The sequence below is a fragment of the Enoplosus armatus genome, chromosome 12 (genome assembly GCF_043641665.1).
Source record: "Enoplosus armatus isolate fEnoArm2 chromosome 12, fEnoArm2.hap1, whole genome shotgun sequence".
NCBI classification, from domain to species: domain Eukaryota; kingdom Metazoa; phylum Chordata; class Actinopteri; order Centrarchiformes; family Enoplosidae; genus Enoplosus; species Enoplosus armatus.
Genome location: NC_092191.1, coordinates 18,450,952 through 18,476,428, shown reverse-complemented (window position 1 = coordinate 18,476,428; position 25,477 = coordinate 18,450,952). Strand labels below are relative to the sequence as shown.

At 42.8% G+C, this 25,477-nt stretch overlaps 2 protein-coding genes across 9 annotated transcripts; one reads left to right on the top strand and one right to left on the bottom strand.

Moving 5' to 3' along the window:
- The first annotated feature begins 259 nt into the window (after window positions 1–259).
- ikzf1 (IKAROS family zinc finger 1 (Ikaros)) lies at window positions 260–16,459 on the top strand. Of its 8 annotated transcripts, none has more exons than XM_070915511.1 (9): window positions 454–554; window positions 5,126–5,179; window positions 5,349–5,462; window positions 8,658–8,666; window positions 11,164–11,433; window positions 12,976–13,143; window positions 14,274–14,399; window positions 14,951–15,085; window positions 15,628–16,459. In XM_070915511.1, exons 2-9 carry the CDS (start codon window positions 5,140–5,142, stop codon window positions 16,329–16,331), a joined length of 1,566 nt encoding a protein of 521 aa, XP_070771612.1. In that variant the 5' UTR covers window positions 454–554; window positions 5,126–5,139; the 3' UTR covers window positions 16,332–16,459. The 8 variants fall into 8 exon arrangements, with proteins under 8 accessions (XP_070771616.1, XP_070771612.1, XP_070771609.1 ...); XM_070915514.1 differs by lacking the exon at window positions 8,658–8,666 and adding an exon at window positions 9,797–9,805 and having other exon boundaries at window positions 478–554; XM_070915508.1 differs by lacking the exon at window positions 8,658–8,666 and having other exon boundaries at window positions 14,954–15,085.
- Window positions 16,460–22,139: 5,680 nt separating this feature from the next.
- Window positions 22,140–24,080, bottom strand: fignl1 (fidgetin-like 1). Its single transcript, XM_070916397.1, has one exon. It carries the CDS (start codon window positions 24,078–24,080, stop codon window positions 22,140–22,142), a length of 1,941 nt encoding a protein of 646 aa, XP_070772498.1.
- Window positions 24,081–25,477: the final 1,397 nt, after the last annotated feature.

The following is a 25,477-nucleotide window of genomic DNA, read 5'->3' as shown; positions in this document are numbered from 1 at the left end:
TGGTGAGATAGAGCAAAGTCAGATGAACGAAACATTAAAGAGGGGGGGAAACTCATTATATGGAAAAGAAAACAGTTGTGTTAATTTCATGGACTGCTTCAGCGTGCCAGAACAGGTGACAGAAGGGGAGCTGTCCAATATGCAAGTAAGGAGCCCCCCCCCCCCACACACACACACACACATCAGCTTCCTCGGTGAGAATGAAATAAATAAACAATGAATGGTCCACTCTCCTCGCGCGCCTCATCCCATCTCATGCATGGCTGCCAGTAATGGTCTACTGGGTGTCAGCTTTTATTGGCACGGCACAAAGCAAGTGCCAAGGGCTCGGTGGCTCGACTCCCCGCTGCAGACTCGGCCTGTGGATAAAAGCGAGCAAAATGCCCCAGTCGAGCTCAGAGACATAGTCATGTTGGGCTGGAACGAGGAAGTGCAGTGGAGAGGGGAGGGACTCAGGGCGCAGCTCCATGGGGCCGCCGCGGCGCTGCGACCTTCTGCACATGGAGCCGGGGAGAGTTGGAAGAACTTCATACTGCAAACTCAAGGAATAGCAGGTAAAGTAACTTCCACCGCGTCTTTTTCAGCTCGACACTCATCTCAAAGCCTAGGTCAGGACCTGTAAAATGAGCTCGCTTCTTCTCGAGGTTTCTCAGGGAACATTTGCACCTGACTGGAAAAGACTCTCCTCATAGTGTCGGTGCAGGTGCGCCGCAGCATCTGATCCCGTTTGCTGCGTGTAATTCTCTGCTGGTGCAAGACATGTAACGGATTCACAAACCAGAGTAGCTTTTAAAGTTAAATACAGGAAAATGGATTACATTTTTTTTTTTTTTATACCGCGTCGTTTGTCACTAAATAGCCTGCAATTTAATGGAAATAGTGGAATGTTCCCCATTTCCCATGTGTCTTTTTCTTTTGGGAACATATGGATAAATCATTTCACAATCACTCAGATTTATATCAAAAATACTATTCTGATTTCTAACATTTCCTACTAATTATCAACGCATTTCGTTGTCATTTTTACCCCGTTTGGTGCGTTTTTACCCTTCTGTCACAGCACCTGTTGCAACAGAAGCGCGCACTCAGTGAACTTCAGATAGTCCCTCTGCGTCTGAAGTTTTATTAAATATTAAAAAGGCACATTTTCAAGAAAAAGAAAAAAACCCAAACAAAAAACCTTTTGAGTCAGACGCAAATGTGTCGGAGCTAAAACCGTAAGTGAAAACATTTCGGCGCTGCTTAAACAGGATACCAGGACTCAGAGACGGAGGCTGAAAGCGACGTTTCCTATAAATGAATAAATCGATAAATCTTTGCGTCCACCTGTCGGAACCGCCGGCTCAGTTGGTTGTTAAACGTCTGTGCGAGGGGAAGAACAAAAACACACACTGCTGAAACTTTCTGCAGTGCTGACTCTGAGGTGGAATGTTGCTCATCAACGCCCAGAAGATTCACTCTCAAACTGCTGAGCAAATAAAGTGTTTTCATCTCTCTTAACACGTTGCAAAACCTGCTGTTCCTGGTCTGCAAAAACTAATAGTTTGCGCGCCACTGGCCTTTGATCAAATTAAGAATGAATTCAGCCTTTCATAATTGTGTAACTGAAGTGGCGTTTGTGCGACGTACAGCACTTTGCGTTTGTTCCAGTGTTAAACTGTGAGAGTGCATTTTGTTTTTATGTAATCTGTATTTATTTTTATTTTTATAGTATCGACCTGGATATAAGTATACATGCATTTGAAGTTCACTTTCCATTAAAATGTTCCCCCTCTATGAGTTTGAAACATCAGGGAAGTTAATAATTCTGTAAATAGAATAAATAAACTCAAATCAGACTTAAATGCAAACATTCAACAGACACTAACTTAACACCGGTAAAAGTAGTAGAACAATAAGTTTGATTTCTGTTAGCTCTATTGAAAACTTGGAAAGGAAGCCCAGTACCTGCACAAATAGGACTTTTTTCATAGCTCGGTTGGAAAGAGAAGTGCTGAAAGTGCTGCAAATCTGTCTGCAGATACATCATCTTTCTTGTCAGTAGAAACAGAAGTAGGAGGGGGGGGGGGGGGGGGGGGGGGCAGAGGAAGGCAGACAGTTATTAAAATGATTGTACTGTCTGAATAGCAGAGTAGTGAAGTGTGTCAGATGCAAATGAAGGAAACTTCTCTTCAGCGCACCTTTGCTCTCCCCCTCACCCCCTCGATGGGCTCCCAGAACACATCCGCTAACACTATCTACCCACTTACACCCATACATTTCATGAATTACTGATGAGAATCTCCATGTGCATATGAACAAAGGTGACCATGCACCACATTGCTTGGCAGTGTAGGATAATCTCCTCTCCTAATGCTTGATAAGAAAGCGCCCACAGCTTCATTACTTCTCGTGAAACCCATGAGATTGAGAATTATGAATTCAAATATTTTCATTAATCGTCAGGAGGTCTGCTCAGTAACTTAGTAAAGTGGAAACTTTTAGTTGTGTGTGAGTCTAACTCATTTGAAATGTGATTCATATTGTTTGTGCATTCATTCAGAGTGAGGTCAGCATCAATGCGCTTTGAAACTGGGTTCATATAGTGAAGATACAGCACTGTTATTCATACAGTCGTGTCTTTAAATGCTATAACGTGTTTTATTGCAGCCATAAATCGAATTGTCATAAGCAGAAACATATAACAATGTATAACACAAACCTCCTTGGCCTTAAATCACACTTTTATCTTGTTTTTTTATGTTTAATCATTTCATTAAGGCTAATAGATTTTATCATATTATGCAATATTGTTGGATTATTATTTAAAAAATTACAGTTTATGAATTTTGATGACATGAAACGTAATTTAATTCTAACTGAAACACTCAAGAAATGTCTTTTTTTGTGACATATTTTTTCAAATTTCTATACTTGAGTGTTGCTTCATGAATTCCAGCATTTACTGCTCATTTTAAAAGTGCATTATGTATCTCATTTGTACATACACACCAGTGTCTAAGCTTCCTCCTGGGTATCCAAACTTTGCTGGTGTGGTCCTCAGTATCTGTTAACGGTTTCGTTGTTTCTCATCTCCACCCTGCTCCCTGGTGTAGCTCTTGCATCTCACTATGAGCAGACGCCTTTAACCCCCACCCCCACCCCCCAACACAGCACCGCCATCCACCAAACACACACACACACACACACACACACACACACACACACACAGGAGGAGGACCGAGAATTCTGTCAACCCACAAGCCTCTTCCTGCCTCTCCTCACTTGACGTACTCAGACCAAAACTTTTCCAGTCCCCCTGCGCTGTGTGTCAAAAGTATTTTCTGTGACTTCCATTTCACTGGCTGAAAGATTCCACCTGCCCCCAGTTCACACACACACACACACACACACACACACACATCGCCTCCTCTGGTTACAACCAGGACATGAGCAATAAGGGGTAATAATCCTGCTACTTCATCATTTCAGTTTGGTTTGATTAAAAGTTAAAAGATTAAAAGTTCTGACTGGCTGGTTGGATGGAAACATTTTACTTGCACAGCACCTGCTCTTATCAAAAACTATGTTTTTGTTTGTAGGAATTTGGCAAAGGAAAATTAAGGCACAGTATCTAACAAATTGAGGCTCAACTAAAATAAATACGGGAAAAGGTTTTAAAATAAAAACAATAATGTCCGTAACATGTAGAAAATAAGAACAGCATGAAAATAGCATCACGTTGTGCTCAAACCAAATAGCTACTTCCTGAATATTCTACGTGCACCTTAATTTCCACATGCCTACGCAAGTGGGTTGTGGCTGAATGTAGGAACTCTCTTTTTTATTTTTGTCGAAGCCCCCCCACCAACACATCCGCGTTTCCCCTAGCACCATCTGCCCAGAAAAAAAGGGCACATGAGAATATACCTCCCTCTGCCCCCGACCTCCAAGCTCCAGATGCTGAAGAACGGCGCTGCAGAGTCGACTCTCAGCAGAGTTAACACGCAACACCCCCGTGTTGTGCTGAACAAATCATCTGCACCAGTGACCTTTGCCCCCCTCCTCCCCTCACACTTGCATCCTGGACGTCTTCAGGCCGCCGAGCTCCTGACTTGACTCCGCAGAATAGTCTGCGTTGCGACAGAGCGGCCTGGTCGCTTCCCACTATTTGTTCCAAATTTGTGGAGCCATCTGTCAGTAAAACAGGAAGGCCTAGGTTCCCCTTCTCCCTTGGGCTCATTTCGCTATTTTCGGGAGCTTCACTTCTCCCTGAGTGGCTGCTTGGACTGGGCAGCGGCCCCACCAAGGGCTTCTTGAAGTGGCGGTGCTGGGGCTGAGGCTGTCGGGCCCATCTGCTGCAGGCTTGAGGGCCATCCATTATTAATGGGGCCACGATCACTGGTGACTCCTCAGATATTCAGCCCTGGCCGGAGGATCGCTTCTAAAAAATAAATAAAGAGAACTTCTCTGTCCTTCGGCCTGCTTTTCAGCCTCTCTTCTTTTCTCTGCACCTTCCTGTTGCTTTTGCTCCTCTGACTTCTTGCCCTCCCGTACCCCCCACTCCTCTGCCTCTACATCTATCTGCTTCTCTGTCTTCTCCTCTCTCCTTCCTCCCCTCTCTTCGTTTCTCATTGTGGCTTGCATGCGTCTGCGCTCAGGCCGAGGGCTCAGCGATGCATGCTCAGTAAATTAGAGAGAACATGAGCGCCGATCAGCTGGGCACGGCAAACACCCGCATCCCCGTGACCCGGGGCCAGTTAATTTTCTGCTTAATTTTGCGGCAGTCAGTTTGCATTTTTGGATGATTACGTGGCAGGAAATTAACAATAAATAACAAATGTGGTCTGAAAGCCCATTCCCAGCAGCCCCCGCGCTACCAGCGGGCCCCGTCAGCCGGAGCCAAGCCACCCTCCAAGCTCAGTCTCTCTGTCAGACTTGTAATGAAAATGTCTGTAATTCTTTGTAATGTAATGTGGGGGACAGCGGTGCGTCTGCGGCTGTGACAAGAGTGATCTCACGGAGGTGACAAAGTCACACCGAGAAGTACACCCTTTACTCCATGCTAGCTTTTTATAATGTTGTTTCTTACGCCTGCACTTGATTAAACTTACACACATCTACGTCTCCATCTCTCTCCCATTAGAGTACTTGCACCGCATGGAGACGGAGGAGGCCCAGGAAATGGCCCAGATGCCAGGTAAAAGACTACCTACTGCATGATTGAGCCGTAGAGTGCAAAAGGTAGATACAATAGGCCCACAGACAGGCTCTTACACCACTCGGAGGCAATTTTGCTTCACCTGAATGAGACACGTCGAGGGGTTGTGTGGTGAGTGATGGGTGTTTGCTGGTGTGTGTCTCCCCAGGCAGGGACAGCCCCCCTGCCAACGATGCGTCGGAGGAGGCAGAGGAGCCCATGGCCGTCCCTGAGGACCTGTCAGCCAGCTCCACCCACCAGCAGAACAACAGAGGGGACAAAGGTACGAGGCAACATCTCACCAAACGCACCCACAGCCAGTCAGAACACCCCCCACCGCCCACCACCCCCCCCACCCTTGTGTACATTCAGAATACATTCATGTAAGTGTGTGATTGCTTCGTTACGTTGAGTGTATCCCATGAAGCAGCAATCAAAATGAGTCAAAACCACTGCAGAGCCATTTCCCAACAGTAATGTAGTCATTCCCAAAGCATCCAAATCAGCATAATATATATAAAGCATAAAAATGTTTTTGTAACTTAATCCGATGCACATCCAGTGGGAGATATTTGCCATTCCAAATCCCTTGGAAAAATTAATTTAAAGCTGCAAAGAGACACATTTAGGTCATTGGCAGAAAAAAAAAAAAAATACTGTGATCCATGGCATGTCATTAATAAGCCGAATCTTAAGGAATAGCTAATGTGGCCTTGATTTGAGTTTGTAAACATCAAGCCAGGGAATATCATGGTGAAAATAAGAATAAAGCATGCAAAGGGGGATTCACATCGGAGGTGTATATTTATCTCAAGTCTCCTAACATGGGTGGTTGGTGAGAAAACAGGAAATGTTCGAAGTGATATCATTTAATCGCTAATCGGTTTTACATGACAGCAAGATGAATCAGACATAATATACGTTTTTCATAGGATGAATTATATTTAGTACTCTCTTGCTTATTATTATTGTTTATTCATGAAATGTATCACTTTTAGGCACATTAATATGTCTTTCAAGATGCACTCAGATGAGGTGAATCCACATGAGGGCCATTGTCATTTATTGAATTCATTTATTTAATCTTTACCGATCACAGAGATAGGAGATGTAGGAGATCGAGATATAAAGAATCAGACAAGTTTGAGGACATTTTTTCAGATAGTTTAAGATATGAAATGTGCGAAAAGAGTTGCAACTCAGGATCACGAAAATGTGGGCTATGTATTTTGTTTTCATCATGACAAATAATTTTACTTGATGGCAACAAGAAAAACAAACAAGCGTGACAGCTGACCATCCTATCAGTATTTTTCCACTTATCCAGATAACGGCAAAGATTAGCGGCACACAGTCAAAAATAAAATGTGAGAGGAAACTGAAATAGGATGTGTAAGAGTTTCCTAAGAAGAACTTGCCATCAGACAGTTTCAACACACTCCTGGAGATAAAGAGTTCAGGAACAGGGCCAAGCTCAGAGAGATCAGCGGATCACGACACCACATAGGTCACACACCTGCACAGACACACACACACACACACACACACACACACACACACACACACACACACACACGCTTACTCACAAAGGCTCTCTGTTTGACTTTACAACTGTTGAGCTGTCAGACACCCAGCTCAACACCGGCAGCACTCTGTACACACTTCTGAACAAGTGCTGCGATGGCAGCTAAACAATTAAAATGTGTTAAGTCGAGTTAGGGAGCGTTTGTAGACTCGTGTTTTATATGACACACATGTACACCTCATCTCAGTCGACTGACAGACGTTTAGTACAATCTGGGGGAAAAAATGGGAAATAGGTGATTTAAATGTTTGACTTTCATCGGTGGCATGTAAAGAGAGTGAAGAGGGCACAGCTGGTGGCGTGGACGGATGACTTTATGTACTCTGTGTGAGTTTCTGTTCATTCCCTACGCAGTACGATCGCTTCGCATGTGTCTATATAGGGACAGAGAGAAAGAGCCCAAAGAGAGAAAGAAGGGAAGTGCAAGTATCTGGTACATCTATGCATCGCTGCCTCTGTGATAAAAGCCCGAATGAGTTATAATTATCACCCAGGATCATGTGCTGCTCAGTTCTCTGAAGTGAAAAAAGGCAAAAAGCTAGGGGACTGTATGTGGGACACGGGACCTCACAGTATTGAAAGCTCAAAACCTCAAAACCCAGGTTGTTTCCTGTTGCAAACAAGTCTTTGCAGCCTGGGATCATCATTGTTGCTGCGCATTCACAATGCTGCGATCCACACATATGTGTGACTGCAAGCATAAGGGGGCTCTATAGGTCTGAGGGAACCCTATTTTGTCGTCCGTATTATTCAACACAGTGTGTTTTGTAAAGTGTCACAAACTAAATTCATTTTATTGTCTTTTGTGGCTTCAACTGAAAATAAGCATGGAGATATATTTGGTTAAAGTCACAAGGCGGTAAGATGACCTTCTCAACATCGCAGTGAAATGATTTCTCTTTCGCTTTCAGTGATTCAGACGGAGCCTTTGCTATTTCAGAGACATGAGACTAAAAGGGAGACTGAGGTGTCTAGTTCCCGAAAACATGGAGACAAGTTTTTTTTTAAAAAGTGTGAGGGGAAAAGCAGGCTGTTTTTGGTGTTCCTGCAAGTCGTATTGAGTGTGTTGCTGGGTTTCACACATGTGGTTCCACTATCTTGCACACAGGGTTATTTTCAGGCAGTGAGAGCAGCACAAGTCAGTAACAGGAACCTCCAGCAGGCTCCCTGTGTTTTCATGCTGCAGAACTAACACACTTGCTAAGTTGCTTCCTATATGCTATTGACCTCTGTCAAGATAGCTTGATTATGTCTTGTTTTTACGCCAAAAACATTTCTTTTACACTAATGCTATAGCTTTTTTTGTATTTGTCACTTCTCCCAGTATTCAGTAGTCATTGTTTGGTTCTCTGCCACAGTATGTGTTACCCCTTTATCTGTTATCCGAGGTCACATCAGACTATAAACATTTTATTGCGACCTGTTTTGTGATCTGAAACTTGCTTCCCAAAACGAGCGAATCAGGATGTGTGACTGTGACAAGCATGATATGAAGTAAAAGGCCTTCTTCCTACTCCCAATTCAGTCACAACTTCCCCATATCCATGAGAAGTGGGTGGTAGCCGAGCGTTAATGGTTCCCTTCTGTCTGCTTTGGCCGACTGATAACCTTGCCCGTGTATTAGATGTCTCAGGAACTGACAACTACAGAGAAACATGAAGGTTTTTTAGAGCATTGTTCCGACACATTTGAAATAAGTGAGAATATACAAAAAGCCTTATGTGCAGTATACACCTGCTTTAGGGTTACGAGTTAATCCTGGATCAGTGGCAACATTTCCATAGCCTGACTGAAACTCCCAGCTGACATTAGAAAAGTACTTAAGTCACCCAGAAAATTGTGGCAATCAGAGGTTTTGTGGCTAAGCCCATAAATTAAATTAGGATGGTTGAGGTGATGTAGGTGAGTTTTGCTTTCGAACTCTGTTATATGCAAATGGAACTAAAAAAAATCCCCCAGCTTAATTTACGTCACCATTAAAGTGCTTATGCCTGACTGAAAAACCTTGGTGATTAAGTGAGAAATTCATACTCATGTTTTACAACATGTGCATCGTAAAAGGTAAGGTAAGGTTAAGTTCATCTGACATAGTGTAGGGAGTTAGTTAGGCTACAACTGTCAAAAACTGGGAACCTCTGTCTTAAGTTATATCTGATAAAGCCCAAAAAACTCCGTAGTGAAACTAAAAGCAGAATGGCGTAATAAGAGAGTTCTTTAAGAGTTTTGTGTTAACATACAGTAGATCCCACTTACATGCATCAGTATCCTCCTTGCATTGTAATTTTGGATGCACATGTAGTATGTTTGGGAACTGATTCAGACATAATTCTGCACCATAACTCATCATCAGCTTTTGCACTTTAATACAATTTAAGCACCATTTTGTTTTGTAAACAGTGAAGCCTTTCCTTCCCTTTGCGTGCACGGCTGGTGTCTCGCTTATCTCATCTGCTCAGCAAAAAGACAAGAGAGTTAGTCCAAAAATATTCAACAGTCAAAGAGATGAGCAGATTGTTTTTCATGCAACAGCAAATAAAAAAATAAATGTTGTGCAGAGATGGCGATCAGGTTATGTGACTTAAATCGGAAAAGCGATCATAAACATCTGATGATCCTATGCTGTTAGTTCTCAAATTTCACTCCACCTCCTGTTCTCTATGGGAAACATTTTGTGCATTAGGGGACTTATGTTCCCTTGGTGGCTCTCGATGAAAACAAAACTCCTGCAAAAAACAACAAAAAACGTTTCAGTTACAGGCTGTTTTACAATTCCTTTCCCGTGCTTCCCTTTCTGTCACTTCTCCATAATTCTTGGTATTTCAGTTAGACAGGCCCTCTTTCTGAAGCTTCCCCTTTTCCATAGATTCCTATATTTCATGATTTCCACTTCTTCCTCTTCAGTTGTACAAACAGAGGTAGAGGCATGGGGAAATCAGGCAGCCACTGTGACATGCAAACCACAGGCTAGCTGTGGGACTTGCATGATCTGTCAGTTCTCTTAAATGTTTCTAAAGTTCTCTGGTGGGAAAAAGAAGGAGCTGGTAGCTCAACGCAGATGGCACTTCCCTTTTCTGATCACTTTGGGAACACCAGACAATTAAATACATATTACAAATACAACGTTCTAATTGTTCCACAAATAATAATTGGCGTTGATCAACCATGCAGCATTTACTCTCTGTACTCTGAAAAGCAGCTCAAGACCCTTCTAAATGGTGAAAAGGCCAAATGCAAGTGTGTCTCGCGTGTGCCTGTGTGTGTTCATTGCACTCTGTTGCTCTGATAGACACCGCTGTCGTCCCTAGTTTCACACTGCTTCCTGTGTCTCTGTTTCCTGTTTATCTTGCTGTCATTTGTTTCACCAAAGTGTGATGGTGTGAGATGATCTGCGTGTTTCTTCATCTCATCACTGACATCTTCAAGCAGTAGACATGCTATCCACCTGTGTTTCCTTATGAAATATATAAGAAAAATAAGCAGCAGAGTCTACAGTTTAAATGAGTGGGCTGTGGGTTGATCTTATCTGGTGTTTGTTGACTTTTCTCAGGCTGAATTCACAAAAGGGAAATAAGGGGATGATTTTGAAGTTTTGATGCAGCATCCCGGTAAACATGAAAATGTTGTGTTGTGCACTAAAGGAGGTTTGTCATTACAAAGCCATTGTTGCCCCAGTCATATTATAGTGCAGTTGCAGTGCTATTACATACATTGTCTGTCCCGACGGAAGAAAGAGAGAATGAACAGAACCATATTGACTACAGGACCATACTGAAGGAATCCAAATAAAGTTCTGTTTCATGGCTGCGAGAAACCCAGTTTGAGCTCAACAACAAAGTCTTCATAAAATGAGTATGTAACATAGTAACAAAAACAATGTAACATAATATGACGTGTCTCATTCATAGAAAAACAATGGAATTGTGCTGGTGAAATAAAAAAAAAAACAAGTTAATCAGAGCATCTTACCAAAATAAAAGGCCAAACAATAAGACAAGGAAGAATTAACAATGACAACTGGTCAGGTAAATTATAACAGTAAAGTATAAAATTAACAATTAAATTAAAGAGATTAAAAAAAGTTAATTAAATGAAATTGAAATAATGATGACAGATGTCATGTTTTTATGTTATGAATTAAGAAAAGTCATACCACTGAAAAAGAAAAAGATCAGTTAGGTAAAATGACCACACAGCTATTAGAAACATTCATTCATTCATGCAGTGAGGACAAAACCGTTTCACTTTCTTATTATGAACCAGAACAAAGGCAACTTTAAGGTTACATCACAATGTGACAATAAGCAGCTCTATCTATCATCTTCAGCATATAACATCATGAAAGAACCATGCTCGTATTCTAAACCGTGGCCCCCCCCCCCCCCCCTGCCCTCTTTTCCAGCCTGTAACATTAAAGTTGAGGCTCGCAGTGATGAGGAGAATGGGCTGGCCTGTGACATGAATGGCGTGGAGGAGGAGGAGTGCGCGGAAGACTTGCGCGTGGTCGATGCCTCGGGGGCCAAGGTGAACGGCTCACAGCCGAGCCCCGAAGCCAAGGCCTTCTCCTCGGCCGGCGGTATCCGGCTGCCCAACGGGAAGCTCAAGTGCGATATCTGTGGGATAGTTTGCATTGGCCCCAATGTGTTGATGGTGCACAAGCGAAGCCACACTGGTAAGCCACCCGCAATACTTCTTGCCCTTCCTTTGCACCCATGTTCACTGTTAGTATGAGAGGATGGATGAGGGGTAGAAAGGTGTCCGTTAGACTTTAAATGGCAAAAATTGAGGTCTCAGAGTAGCTGTCTCCTTCTATTTTTTGGCATTAACACAAGCAGTATCACAGCGTATGTACTGTAGCTTTGTGTTGTCTTTGCCCACACACAAACATTAGTGATATTAGAAAAAAACTCTCGAGCCTGCTCTTATGTTTGCAGACACCCTGATACCCTGAGTAGTTGGCTGTATGCATGTAGACCTTCCTGTCGTGCGTGAAATAGGCTTTGAGCATACCATTAGCATTCATTATTGTTTGTCTAAATGACTCTGAATTACCACATAACAACCAACAGTAACTGATCAAATTACTGTGCGATAAAGTAGCAGAGACGAACTTGGTCCGAAAAAAAAACATGCCTTCAGCTGAGAAACAGGATATCTGCAGCAATTAAATGGAATCTGTATGAAGTGACAATTATCTGGCTATTAAAAGTTTTTCAAATTTCAAAATTGATATTCTATTGTAATGAAGCCAAACCAGTGGTGGGGAACATTTTTGAAAAAGGCACTTAACTGTCAAGCTTTAGAAACTAATGAAACTCAAAATGGAAGAAAGGAACACTAGACTAATGTAAATGCAAAAGAAAGTACAATAAAAGATATAATGAAGTGGCTCCTATTTAAATAGAAAATATTCTGTGGTGAGTCTTTGCTCCTGAAATGCATTTTTAATGAATTTCCTTTTTTATATATTTTTGCTGCTTCACTGGTGACTCTTATTTTATGGGGGGCCTTTGAAAAAAAAAGCCATATTAAAAACGTTCTCACAGAATGCCACAACACTCGGAGAGGCTGGATATTGGTTTATTCCAGAAGCGCTGATCAGGAAGACTGGCTCTCAACACAAAGTGTTTCCTTCGCTTTATTCAAATGAGGCTGAATTTGCATTGTGATGTGCCGCTCTTATTTTAGAGACGAAGAAGAGGAAAAAATGAGATTTTCAGATCAAATTGACCTAGGCAATGGTGCATTACGGAACTGGCAGGCTGAGTCTGAAAGGCTCTTGTTCGATCAGAGCGCCAGAAGTCGGTGGGGCAGGGGGAGCATGGAGAGATGGAGTGTCACTCTGCTCCGAAACCCTCCCACAGCCTGCTGGATCGCTCTCTGCCCCGGAGACGCTCCATCATCCGGCTTGTTCTGGCACTCGGGATGCTTGTAGTGCAGTGACCCCGCATTCCCACAGCCGCGACGCGCTTTTTCATCCATATAAAAAAGACTTTGTGCTTTTATTGTTGTTGGTGGGGGGGATCAAACATAGTGAGATCAGGGAGAGTAGTGCAATCATTAAACATTAAAACTGCCTGGTAGGGTACATAAAAAACACGTAATATTGGGTGCCAGTAAAACATACAAGTTATTCTTTTTCCTGTTTTTTTTTCTGTGTGTGTGTCATCTGCCTCCTTACTGTAATGAGCGTCTGTTGTGTTCTTGTTCTCAGGAGAACGTCCTTTCCAGTGCAGCCAGTGCGGTGCCTCTTTCACCCAGAAGGGCAACCTGCTGCGTCACATCAAGCTCCATTCAGGGGAGAAACCCTTCAAGTGTCACCTGTGCAGCTACGCCTGTCGCAGGAGGGACGCCCTCACCGGCCATTTACGCACCCACTCGGGTGAGTATGCAAAGCTCACACACACTGAAAAGTGCTGCACTTGTGGTAATTGTAGGCCCGCTGGGTGGAAGCCTTTACAAAAGGCATGACATGTTCTGCACTGCATACAGTGAGAGCTCCGGGCTATAGAAGGGGAAGTTGACAGGGTGTAGATGTGGTGTCACTTTTTTTTGCAAATGCTTTGCAGAAGTATGTGTTAATGAAATTTTTGGGTGTAAACAGTACACTTACAAAGCCTGCTCTGAATAGTAACAGAACAGTGAAGGGATAACCAGCAAAAAGATTTTTACACGCCAGTTTCAACTTAAATCAGTTTACACAAAAACAAGGGAGCATTATGAACACCGTGATGGGTTATCCATCTGAAGCACTTTCTTTCCTACAGTGGTGGAAGAAGTAATCGGATCCTTTCAGTGTTATATTATTATAGAATATTATATTATTCTGTTTTTATCACTGGCAAATCCACGTAAGAGCATTTTGATGTTGTAGGTTGTCAATGTGGAGCCAATTTCAGAGTGGCTCATTTATGTGTCATTCTATAGTTTTTGGTCTATACCGGAGAGGAATAAGCTGAAGTAGTGGCCAGAAGTTTAGAAATACTGAGGTCATGGGGGCTAGTTCCCCACTGATCCCCTTTTTTTTTTTTTACTATTTCTATTTTTACTACTTTATTTATTTAACTGTTCATTTATATTTTCAGTAGATTATATTCAACAGCTCTGGGTCTAGTGGTGCCCAAAATGCAGAGGACATGACCTCAGTCACCTCAGTAATGGCTACAACCATGCTCATGCCATACCAAGAAATGTGAAGTTTTTGCACTGGACTTCCCAAAGATCATCTGCCAATCAAACAGTGTGGGCAGTACTTCCAGGCCTTTAACTTGGGTTTTCTGTAGATGAAGTTTTTGTAGGCTATGCTCTTTTCTTTGTCTCTGTTTTTTCATGCGAAATACCGAGTTTCAAAACTGGGAATGTACAGTCCATCCCTTTCCCAGAAAGACCAAAAAGGCCATTTAGAACAGTAGATTAACTTCAGTATAGGTTGAGTCATTATAATGTCAGCCATCACAGAGTATTACACTGCTCTGTTATGTTCACTGACACAATGTTGTTGTTTTTTTGCAGTTGGAAAACCCCACAAGTGTGCTTACTGTGGGCGGAGCTACAAGCAGCGCAGCTCTCTCGAGGAGCACAAGGAGCGGTGTCACAACTACCTCCAGTGCATGGGGCTGCAGAGCAGCATCTACACAGGTTGGTGCCTCATGAGATCGCGCACTTCACTTCCACCCAAATCTGATGACCCACTTTACCCTGAGTGCAGGACCTGCTATGCATGCAGCAGCAGTGTACCATGCCGACAATGTCGCTGTTACTAAACACTCCGACAGGTCAGGTTAAATTACTGTCATTTCCATTTCAATGTAGGCTCATGCAGAAGTCATTTAGCTATTCAAAATAACTGCAGGGCTAATTAAGTCCATTGCATCATGTTGTCAGTATAAAGTTGTGTATTTGTCCATGTAAACTCAGCAGTCATAAACTGAATGAACACACTATAAGATTCTTGAGATACTAGAAGCCTAGAAACACATCTACACTTCATCTGTGGGCATGAACAAATACTACATTTATAGACCAAGTGCTTCATATGTGTCAGAATAGTCCGCTCTGTGCTCTGTGAGAAAAATACCATCAGACCAGAAAATACCATCATGTGTTATCCAGCGCCAGTTCATCACTTTAAACAGGACAAACTCAAATTACTTTGACTCTGAAATCTACTTCTCTGTCTTGCTTTCCAGTAGTAAAGGAAGAAAGCAACCAGAATGAGCAGAGGGAAGACTTAAGCCAGATGGGATCTGACAGAGCCTTGGTGCTAGACAGACTAGCTAATAATGTAGCTAAACGTAAGAGCACTATGCCACAGAAGTTTGTGGGTAAGGGCTAAAATCTGCTTCCTTGTTGTGTAAATATAATGTCGCTACTTTTGCTACAAAATAACTGTGACTGCTACACCTATGAAAGCTGCATAGGTGCAGCTGCAATGTGTTTTGTGTTCTTTGCCACCCTGCCTCTGCAGAATGCATGAATTGTAACAGAGAAAAGAGTCTATTTCTGCAGTTTAGCCTGATCAGGAATTGTGCCTTTAATTTGTTTAATTGCTAGAAATTGTTAGAAAAGACTGTTTAACCTTGTATATTAATTTTACATTAACATGTAATAATCTTCATCGTCTTCATAACAAAAGAGGGAGAAAAATAAAATATTTAGAGGCTGAGGAAAATGCTAGTATCAGACGAGAACTACCAATATCATGAGACCAGACAAAACAGTGAGTCATTTTCAAAGTCTAGTCAAAGGCTAGAGAGGAGCAGGCTCAGTATTACAATGGTGAAATCACAGGTTGCAGGTGAAAGTTCAAGTGTGTCAGTAAAGTAAAACCTTCACGTTGCTCCTCTGTCTCTCTCTGGCCCCTCAGGTGACAAACGTCTGTCAGACCTCTCCTACGACGGAGGAGCAGGTGAGCTGATTCAGCCCCACGTCATCGACCAGGCCATCAACAGCGCCATCAGCTACCTGGGGGCAGAGTCGCTCCGGCCTCTGGTTCAGACCTCCCCGGCCTCCTCTTCTGACGTGGGCCTCGGCTCCTTGTACCCCCTCCACAAGCAGGCGAACGAGGGCCACGCGGGGACGGGCCACAGCCTGTCGGCCAAAGACAGCGCAGCTGAGAACCTGCTGCTGCTCTCCAACTCCAAGTCCGCCTCCAGCGAGAAGGACGGCTCGCCCAGCCACAGCGGCCAGGACTCCACAGACACCGAGAGCAACAACGAGGACCGTCCAGGAGGGGCGGCCCCCGGCCTCATCTACCTGACCAACCACATCACCTCGGGGGTGAGGAACGGCGTGCTGGTGAAGGAGGAGCAGCAGAGGCAGTACGAGGCCATCCGGGCCAGCATGGAGATGGCCTCCGAGGGCTTCAAGGTGGTTACGGCAGACGGGGAGCAGGTGAGGGCGTACCGGTGCGAACACTGCCGTGTTCTCTTCCTGGACCACGTCATGTACACCATTCACATGGGCTGCCATGGCTTCAGAGACCCCTTCGAGTGCAACCTCTGCGGTCACCAGAGCCAAGACCGATACGAGTTCTCCTCTCACATAACGCGAGGGGAGCACCGCTACTGAGCCCCCATCGACCAGAGAACCACACACACTTTCACACAGACAAACAGGTGTACATGTGGACAACGTGCCACACACACACTCACTCATTGGCATGCACCTGAAATAAATGCAATGAAATACAAAACAAATACACTGTTCATGTCTGAAAGTTGTGTTTTTTTATACAAAGTATGCATGTTTGTTGAACACAGATAAATGTATATTAAAAATCCATTTATTTTCATTTCAAATACCATGCTGAAAAGGAAGACTAATTCGTGTTCATGCAATGTTCTGTGACGACAGCACAGCAGAGTTCCTGTGCCACATCCTACATAGGTTTTAAATCTTGTATTTACAATGTGTCTTTTCATTTTAGAAAACCAGGCAGCAACTTTTTTTCTAGATTTAAAATAGAAGATTTCCACATTACATCAGTCATACCAATTCATCTCTGTACTGAGGCGTCTGAAAAGTCAACGAAAGATTCTGTTCTATTGTTTTCAGTGAAAGGAAAAACCCATTTTAATATCGGTATTACATACAATCCCTAAAAAAGTAACAATTGATGTAGATAACCCCACATTTCCTTCCAAGGTTTCAACTTGTTCTTGTATTTGTAACAACCTACATATTATTTATATCACATTTACACGCCTGTCTGTTTTTGTATTTATTACGGTGATCGGTGTTTGTCTGTAGAGTAGATAATAAAAGCTGCATCTCTTTCTGTCCAACTGTACTAAATGTGTTAGAGGTGACAACATGACTGCTGCTGGAAGCTATTTTTAGTTTGATCGGAAGAAAGTGTTATCCTGGCCTTTTGTTTTGTACCTGATGGCGAAGAATTGTTTCACTCACAAAATGAAAAGGAGCCATTTGAGGTTTTGAATTAGCTTTATGCTTGCAAAAATATCAATAAAGGATATTTTATATATGCACAAAGAGTGGGGAAGTGTTTTTTTTTTTCAGTGAATGAGTGTAGTAATAGTAAGAGCAGAATTTACACTTGAGGAAATTGTTTTATGAATAGAGGCTTACGTGTAGCTATCATGTTTACATCTATATAGTCATATGGATATTTTATGGCCAATGCATGTATTTTAATAGGATAGTTTTCCCTTTCTGTAACATACTAACCACTTGTCAAAGAATATGCAAATGTCCACATTAAACCGTTCGAAGTCTTCAGTAAATTAGGGCCAGGCTCTGGAAAATGATTCATGGAGTCGATGCAAACTTTCTCTGAGTTCTACTGTGTCGTTTTACCTTCGTAAGAAATATGGAGATTTCATTTCACACTCTCGAACCTTCCGAAATAATTAAGTTAAGATGTCATTCAGGATGCTGCTCACTGCTGCCTGTCAAGGAAGAGCCAAGACAGAGTGAATGACTGGCATTTGAGTACAAATTAGAAAAAACACTGAAAGAACATTTACAGTGAGAGGTGAATAAATAAACACTTTTTCTCCACATGCTGCACGCTGTGGTTACAGTTTAAAAAGCTAATTTCCTTCAAATATTGATCTTCTTCGTTTTTGTAATCTAAACCATTATTTCTTTAATTCCCAACTACAAGCATTTTTTCACATCACCTTATAATTTACAGGGATGCTGATCAGACAGAGAACACAAGGCTAACACATCACGGTGGCATTTGTCTGCTCAGAGACCCTCGTGTTAAAATTGTGACCTCAAGGGAGTACTGGTAGCATAAGCAGCCCTCTCACATTATGAGAGTGGAGACCCTCCATGCACACACACACACACACACACACACACACACACACACACACACACCAGCATGTTGACATGTGCCGTGTCCAGGACCTGAAGAGTCCCGCTGGTCCTCGGCAGCAGCAGAGAGCTGGGACAGAGAGGATCAGGCACTGGAGCAGAAGGCAGGGGCCGGGGCTCTGAGGGCCAGGCCTGTCTGGAGAGGCTCAGCCGAGGCCGGCAGAGGAGCTCGGCGGGCGTTGTGCGGCGACAACCTCGTCCAGATGGCTGCTGTGTGATTTAGCAGAAACGGGAAGCAGCTGTGGCCAGCGCTGAGCCCCCCCACGCTCGACTGGGACCCAACAGGGGAGGGAGGGCATTTGCATGAGAGGGATAATCTGGCCAACCAACTCTGGCCCCGCCAGAATCCCAAATCTCACTTCCCCTCTCAGCCAGCTGACTGAAATACTCCTCTAAGAGTCAGACTTAACCACTTCCAGTCATGTTATTAACAGGATCCAACAAGATGTTAGTGCTTTTTCACACTTTACATGACTGTGTCCCATTAATGCACTGCCATGACAGAATATTCACTGGAAAACTTACTTAGGTCACTGTTAGTGTTTCTCAACATGAGGGGGCGACTGCACAGTGAATATCACCTTTGATTGCCTCTCTCGACTTTTCTTCACATCGTTGTGTGTAATATGTAATATATTATATAATATTATCATATATTATAGTATGTTTACTTTTTTTATACTTTAGCTGTGTGCAAGTGCAAAAGTTTACGTAAATATACATTTGCTTACATATGATGTTCATACTTATAGCATTCATACAATATGTATATATTACATAGTGAAAAAATCATAATAGCTAAAATAAAAAATAAAATGACATGTATATAATAATAATTATAATAATAATAATAATAATAAAGTAAAATTAAAAGAAGTAGGTTAGTATGATGGTGCACATACATATACAGTATACATATACATGCATAAATAAACATATATACATGCACACCTGTACATACCTCTACACATACCCAAGGAAAACAATGAACTCTTTATATTCTTCAAGGCTGCGTCCTTCAATGTTGTGTAATTGTGATCCACATATTTAATCCATTTAATCCACCGTTTTAGATATTCCAAATCTGGATTTCTGATTCTATAAATTATTCTTTCCATTTCCAACATTTGACTTTCAGGTGGTAAATGAAGGTGGAGTAGGTTTTAACCAGTATAGGTATCTGTCTATTTCCAATGTGAGTTCAGATGGTGATATACCTAAAATAATACATTTTGGTTCTCGTTTAATTTGGAAATCTTTCATGATAGAAGTTATAATAAGTTGCCAGAACATTTTTATTAATGGGCAGAAAAAGATCATATGTGAGCGATTTGCATTCTTTTCGCCACAGCTTCTCCAACAGTCTGGTTCTTGTGTATATTTTGGTACTCCCTCCAACTGCTTTATACGTGTTTTCCCAGTCGTCCTCTTTTAACTGACCACCTAGTTCTAAGTTCTACTTTGACCTGATTGTATTTTGTGTTTTAATATTATCCTCTAGTATTTTATATATTTTTGGGTAGTAGTCTTGATGTCCATATTATAGTTTTTAAAATAAAAAATAAAAAAAAATAAAATAATAATAATAATAATAATAATAATAATAATAATAATAATAATAAATAATCATAAATCTTGTTAACGGGTGCTGCTCTTGGTTGCTTTCTCTTCTTTGAATATTGTGGATATATTTTCTAAGTTGTAAATATTTATAAAACGTTGACTGGGCTATTTGATATGGCTGCTAAGGAAATAACATCAGTCTTAATTAGTATTTGTGAACATGTTTACTTTTGATTCTTTAAAGTTATAAACCTTCAGTCAGGATTGGTTTGGTGACAACTGTGGTGGTAACAACAAGTGTGGTATAAAACTACTGAAAACTTTAAGTGGCCACTTTGTCCGAAATGTAACTGAGGAGCAACAGGTGTATCAATTTGCAGTGCAGCCAAACACACTCATGTTGTTTTAATAATAACACAATCTGATTTCATACTGCACACGCCTCGAGTAGTTTTCTGAAATAAAATACAGACAACACTGGATTACATGCTGCATTGTTTCCCTATGAATCCCTCGTGCGCATGAAGGCAATTTGAATCCAGTTTGGAAATGGCAGACCCCGCCACCAACACTGAACTACCATTACAACTACGATAAAGAGAAGTAAGTACAGAATGTAAATGCATTGGGTTGTTATTGCTGAAAAAAACATAAATGATATCAAAACCCAGATTTGATTTCATGAAAATCTTGAGGATTACATTTTGCAGAAAAATAATCCCACTTGACTTTTATTCGTAACGGTGTATTTTCACATTGTTCTTCCTCCGCCTCTTTCTATACCTGATCTCCAGGTTACTTCAATTCTCAGGTGATTCATTTCAACCTCAATTTCAAATGCCAGTGTTCCAAATTTAAATAACAAGCATATAGGCAGTAAAATGACATTACTTGTTTAGTGTAATAAATAAATGTACTGTGTAATGTGTGTGTTTGTGACCACACGAGCCCAGATGTGACCACTGCTGCACAGCCACAGTCAAATTGAGCTACAAGCTTACACCATATGGCACCATTTTCAGTCCATACTCTATGGATCCCGCCAGCACCAGAGGAATTCTGTGCATCTGTCCCGGTCCAGCTGTGAGGAGTCGGTGATGCCCGAGGGGGGGTTGTGTGACTACTTTTGCTGCTGGCTAATTCAACAAAGTTTCAATACAGTGGCCAACCACACGCGTCTGAAATATTTATCAGGGCCTTGACAAAAAGATGAAAAATAAATGAAAGTCTTTTTTCAAGGTCTTCCAGATTTTCAAAGATTGTTTCATTAAATTTACATGAGAATTTCATTTCATGTGTGCACAATCTATAATGGTCCTCTCAATAGCACAGCATATGTATGACCAGTGAGGCATTTGACTCAAAGAACATCAACAATGTTAAGAAACTGTTGACCAGAACTACCAGTTGGCGAAGGATTAACCAAGTTTCTGCTGTGTGGAGGAGAGCAAGTGGCCGTTTTATTTATTAATACTGATCGCTGGACACATAGTTTGAACTATATACATCTACACCAGCCATGAACCCTGTGGACAAGTGTCAGTACTAAAATTACAATCATGGAGCCCATGCTTATTGTCTAATAAAAAAGGAATGTATTGCAGTAACAGATTTTCCTGTTGAGGCCGCTGGTGTCTTAATCACAGGAACAGGAAGGGAGGTGAAGCAAATGCAAAGGTTTCAGGGGCTTTTTACACGACACCCTGGAAAGTCTCTGTCTCTTCCACAGATATGATTAGCACATCCAGTCCCAGGAACATTTCAGGACCAGACTTCAGGCAAAATGTTGTACAAATAAAGCTCTCAACAAAGTGATCACACTGCCCTCTGTGGATTAGATGGGGAGGAGGATCAAGAAGGGAAATGCCACAAAACACTGGAGATACACTTTCTATTGATTTGTTTCAGTTATCAGACATATACAAGTAGATCAGGGCAAAATTTCATTTTATTAGGAAAAAAAAATACAATCTCAGAAATGCAATTAAATGAAACAAACTAAAACAAGTTAAGTCTTGGCATACTGTATATGATATAGGTGAGACTATCTCTGGGATGAATGTTCACCCTCCAAGTATTTCAAGAAGATGCTAATTGCTATAAAAGGAATTCAAACAAAGATCCTTGTTTCACCTGGAACACAGTTGATGTACACAGCATGGGGCCTAATGCTCACACCAAACCACAAAGCAACAGTAAAATGAATATCTAAACAAAACAGCCTGCCCATTACAAACTCCAGAAAATAACTGGAACGCATAAAGCAAACTGCTGGGAACAATTTGCAGAGCAATTTCTCCAAATGGAAAAGTCATTTTTTAGGCAATAGTGTAAAATGTTCCTGCTATTTTGAAAACACAAAGAAAACATGGAAGATCTATATATTTCACCAGAGCTGTACTGTTCATCTCAACTCAGTAACTTCATATATCATTTTAACAGAGGTAGAGGATAATCAGGATGAGGAGTTTAACGTCCACATCCAAAAGTCTTATTCCACTCTTCATACAGCTCCAAGTCTTTTGATGAGACACTAGGTCGTACCGTCTTCAGGGCCTCCTGGAAGTCAATGTAGAGGATTGGTCGCACCTGATCTGCAGTGATAGTGGCGATGTCACTGAGCTGGATGCTGCGGATGGGCCCCAAAGCTGCATCTCTACATAGCTGAGTCATATCCGCCCCTGAAAAGCCCTCGGTGGCTGTTACCACGCTGTCCAGCTCTTGCTCCCTCAGCTGGTTCTTCTCTTGAGCCATGAGGTTAGTCACTATCTGCCATCGGGCGGTTGCTTCGGGCAGGGGGATGTATAACCTCTTTGCCAGGCGTCGTCGGGCAGCCTCGTCTATCTCTTGAGGCCGGTTGGTGGCGCCCACCACCAGGATGCGGTCCTCGGCTGCCGTGGCCGCCCCGTCCAGCTGGACCAAGAACTCTGTCTTTATCCTACGGGATGAGTCGTGCTCCCCGTCTGTCCGCTGGGACAACAGTGAGTCAATTTCATCGATGAAAATGACAGCAGGCTGGTGGCAGCGGGCAATGGCAAACAGGGCTCGCACCATTTTTTCTCCTTCACCCACCCACTTGGATGTGAGCGATGAAGCACTGATGCTAAAGAAGGTGGCACCTGACTGGCAAGCTATGCATTTTCCTATCAGAGTTTTTCCAGTCCCGGGGGGTCCAAACAACAGGATGCCTTTGGGTGGACCACGGAGGCCAGTAAAGATGTCAGGTCGCAGCATGGGCCAAACCACAATCTCCTTTATGGTGGTCTTGGCAAACTCCAGACCTGCTATGTCATCCCAGGCAACAGGGGGCCCGTGGTCCATGATCTCACTCATGATCAGCTCGATTATCTTTGGCTCAAAGTTTTTCAGACGCTCATCCAGGATCTGAGGTTCCTGATTGGAATTACTGGCCACCCCGCCTTCTTCCTCCTCCTGTCGTGGAATAGGTGACACAAATTTAGAAAATGCCCCTCGAGGCCTGTTGGCACCCAGAGATTTCTTCACAGTTGCTGCCAACCCAGTGGTCTGACCTCTCTGTGGCTGATGGGAATGTTTTTTCTGCTGATCAACAATAAACTGCTCACGAGCCGTTTTAAAGTTTCTTCCAGCTCGCGGGTCAGCTTGACCTCCGTGTTGCCCTCTGCCACCATCCCCTCCGTCTGGGTTATAAAAATTCTTCCGTTTACATGGGTTAGAGGTGGGGAACAAGGAGGACTGATAGTTTTGAGTGCCCCCAGCAGGACCAGGGTTTCCCTGTGGAAGAACTGAAGGAGGATGACTAAACACAGACTGTGGTCGGGCTGGAGGTCGGGAGAATGAGTTTGAATTACCTGAGATCTCCTCAGAGCCTCTTGGCCTGTCTGACGTAATATTAGTAACAGGATGACTGGAAGTTTTGTTAACCTCTGTTTTAGGCTGTGGTGGTCCTACAGGTTTGAACAATGCAGCCTCTGGCCTGACTCCGGCAAAGGGAGCAGACAGTGAGCTGCCTCTGCTCTCTTGCCCCACAGATATGTTAACATCTCCTGGTGCCACAAGGGAGCCCCCGCCCCCTGTCCCTGCCTGAATCATCTTCTGCACGCAGGGCAGCTCCAGCACACTCTCCACGGTCAGGGACGACTCCCATTTGTCACTGTAGTTCCTCTGACTGCGGGCCAGATGCAGCGCGCTCTCTGCATAGTTGTTAAGCCCTGTGCTGGGGTCATCTGAGTCCAGCACTGCGGCGTAGCGCTCCGAGTAGGTCCTGAGCAGGCTGGCCATGCCGGCCTGAGAGAGCTGGGAGCTTGCCCATGCATACTGAATGGAGAGGATGTGGGCCCGGTAGGCATCGGCCGTCTGTTCAGGTGTACAGTTGCCAGATGAAATGTCAAAGGACCTCCTCTGCCATTCGTCCAGGTGTGCGCCACTCATGCCTGGCCTGCTCCAGTCTGGTGAAGGAGAGGGGACAAAAGTTATTAAAAATACATGACCTCAGTGAAAGCCAAGGCACACATCACCCCAAAAACACATACACACACAAAAAGTTACATCTCATTACACTGCATTCTGGGATATGTATGGGCATATGATACAGGCACCCATTGGTTTAGTATTGCACTTTCATAAAGTTCAGGGACTAAAAAGGTCAGATTAAAAAAGTATGGTCTAAATTGAAGCAGCAGAGGCTGAGGTATCCTGACATTTAGTCAATAGTATGGCTCAAGCTTCAAAAGGCTGGATCCCACTCATTTTAACACCCTCCCTATCTGGTGGAGGTCCATGTCGTTGAAATACCTCAATTTTTTAAAGCAGGCGTTGTTAGTCTCCGTGCCCCAGCTGACATAACCTCTAAACATGAAGGGTTAAAGGTTAAGTCATGACAAAGCTCCTTCAGAGCCACAGGGAACCATAACGTAACACAACTGTTTCCCCGGGATGAGCAGTACTAACCATAACTAGTGCATTTGTGTAATATTGATAGAACGCCCCTTTCATTATATGCAACTAGGCTACATATCTGATCTAATGTGATGAATATGCAGCTGTACTAGAGGGAAGTTCACTGACACAGCTGCTGCAGTGTCCTTTAACTTCATCTTATTATTCATTCGACTGACAGGGAAATCCAGCACAGCCTCCATGACATGCAGTTAAACACAGACTATGGACGGGACCTAAGTTACTTGTATGAGGTGTCCACTGAAAACATCCCGCACCACAATACTGAGGATGAGGGAGGTCACTTACTATTTGTGATATCTTCTTAAGATAGTATGACAAAAATAAATAGGTGCTGCACTACAAACACAGGTTTTATAACTTGTTGAAAGCTGCTGTACTTTAACTAGCTGTGTAACTACTTGTTCCCGCCACCTGTTTCTTCTTCAACAGTACAACTTCCTGCCACGTTCCAATTCGTTCTTCGGAAAGCTAAATTTGTCTCTAAGCATCGCTTTCACCTAATGCACAAACCCAGTCAAAAGTGGACCTAGCGGTGCCCTCATTCAGTTGACAAAACGTCGACTTAAAATGAAAATATGTTGATAATAAAGAGCTAAGCTGTAGCAAATAACCTATATGAAAATATCGGAACGGGACCCATAACTTGTCACGACTAGGGAGTGCTCCATTTATCCTCCTGGTTCTCCCAGAGACTGGTCACTATCTGTTAATGTGCCATTATGCCGCTCTATCAATGTCCATGTAAAGCTTCTTGATTTCTGATTATTAATTAGAACAACGACAGGCAGTCTTACCCAGAGTGAGTTTTAAAACTTTTCTCCGGACTATGATTTCAACACTTGGGTCCTATCTGCTAACTTGTACCG

Bases quoted from the DNA above. Each gene is read 5' to 3' on its own strand.
- ikzf1 (XM_070915511.1), top strand. From the start codon at position 5,140: ATGGAGACGGAGGAGGCCCAGGAAATGGCCCAGATGCCAG. The intron at 11,434-12,975 runs GTAAGCCACCCG...TCTTGTTCTCAG, and splicing joins GCACAAGCGAAGCCACACTG to GAGAACGTCCTTTCCAGTGC. The intron at 15,086-15,627 runs GTAAGGGCTAAA...CTGGCCCCTCAG, and splicing joins TATGCCACAGAAGTTTGTGG to GTGACAAACGTCTGTCAGAC.
- fignl1 (XM_070916397.1), bottom strand. From the start codon at position 24,080: ATGAGTGGCGCACACCTGGACGAATGGCAGAGGAGGTCCTTTGACATT.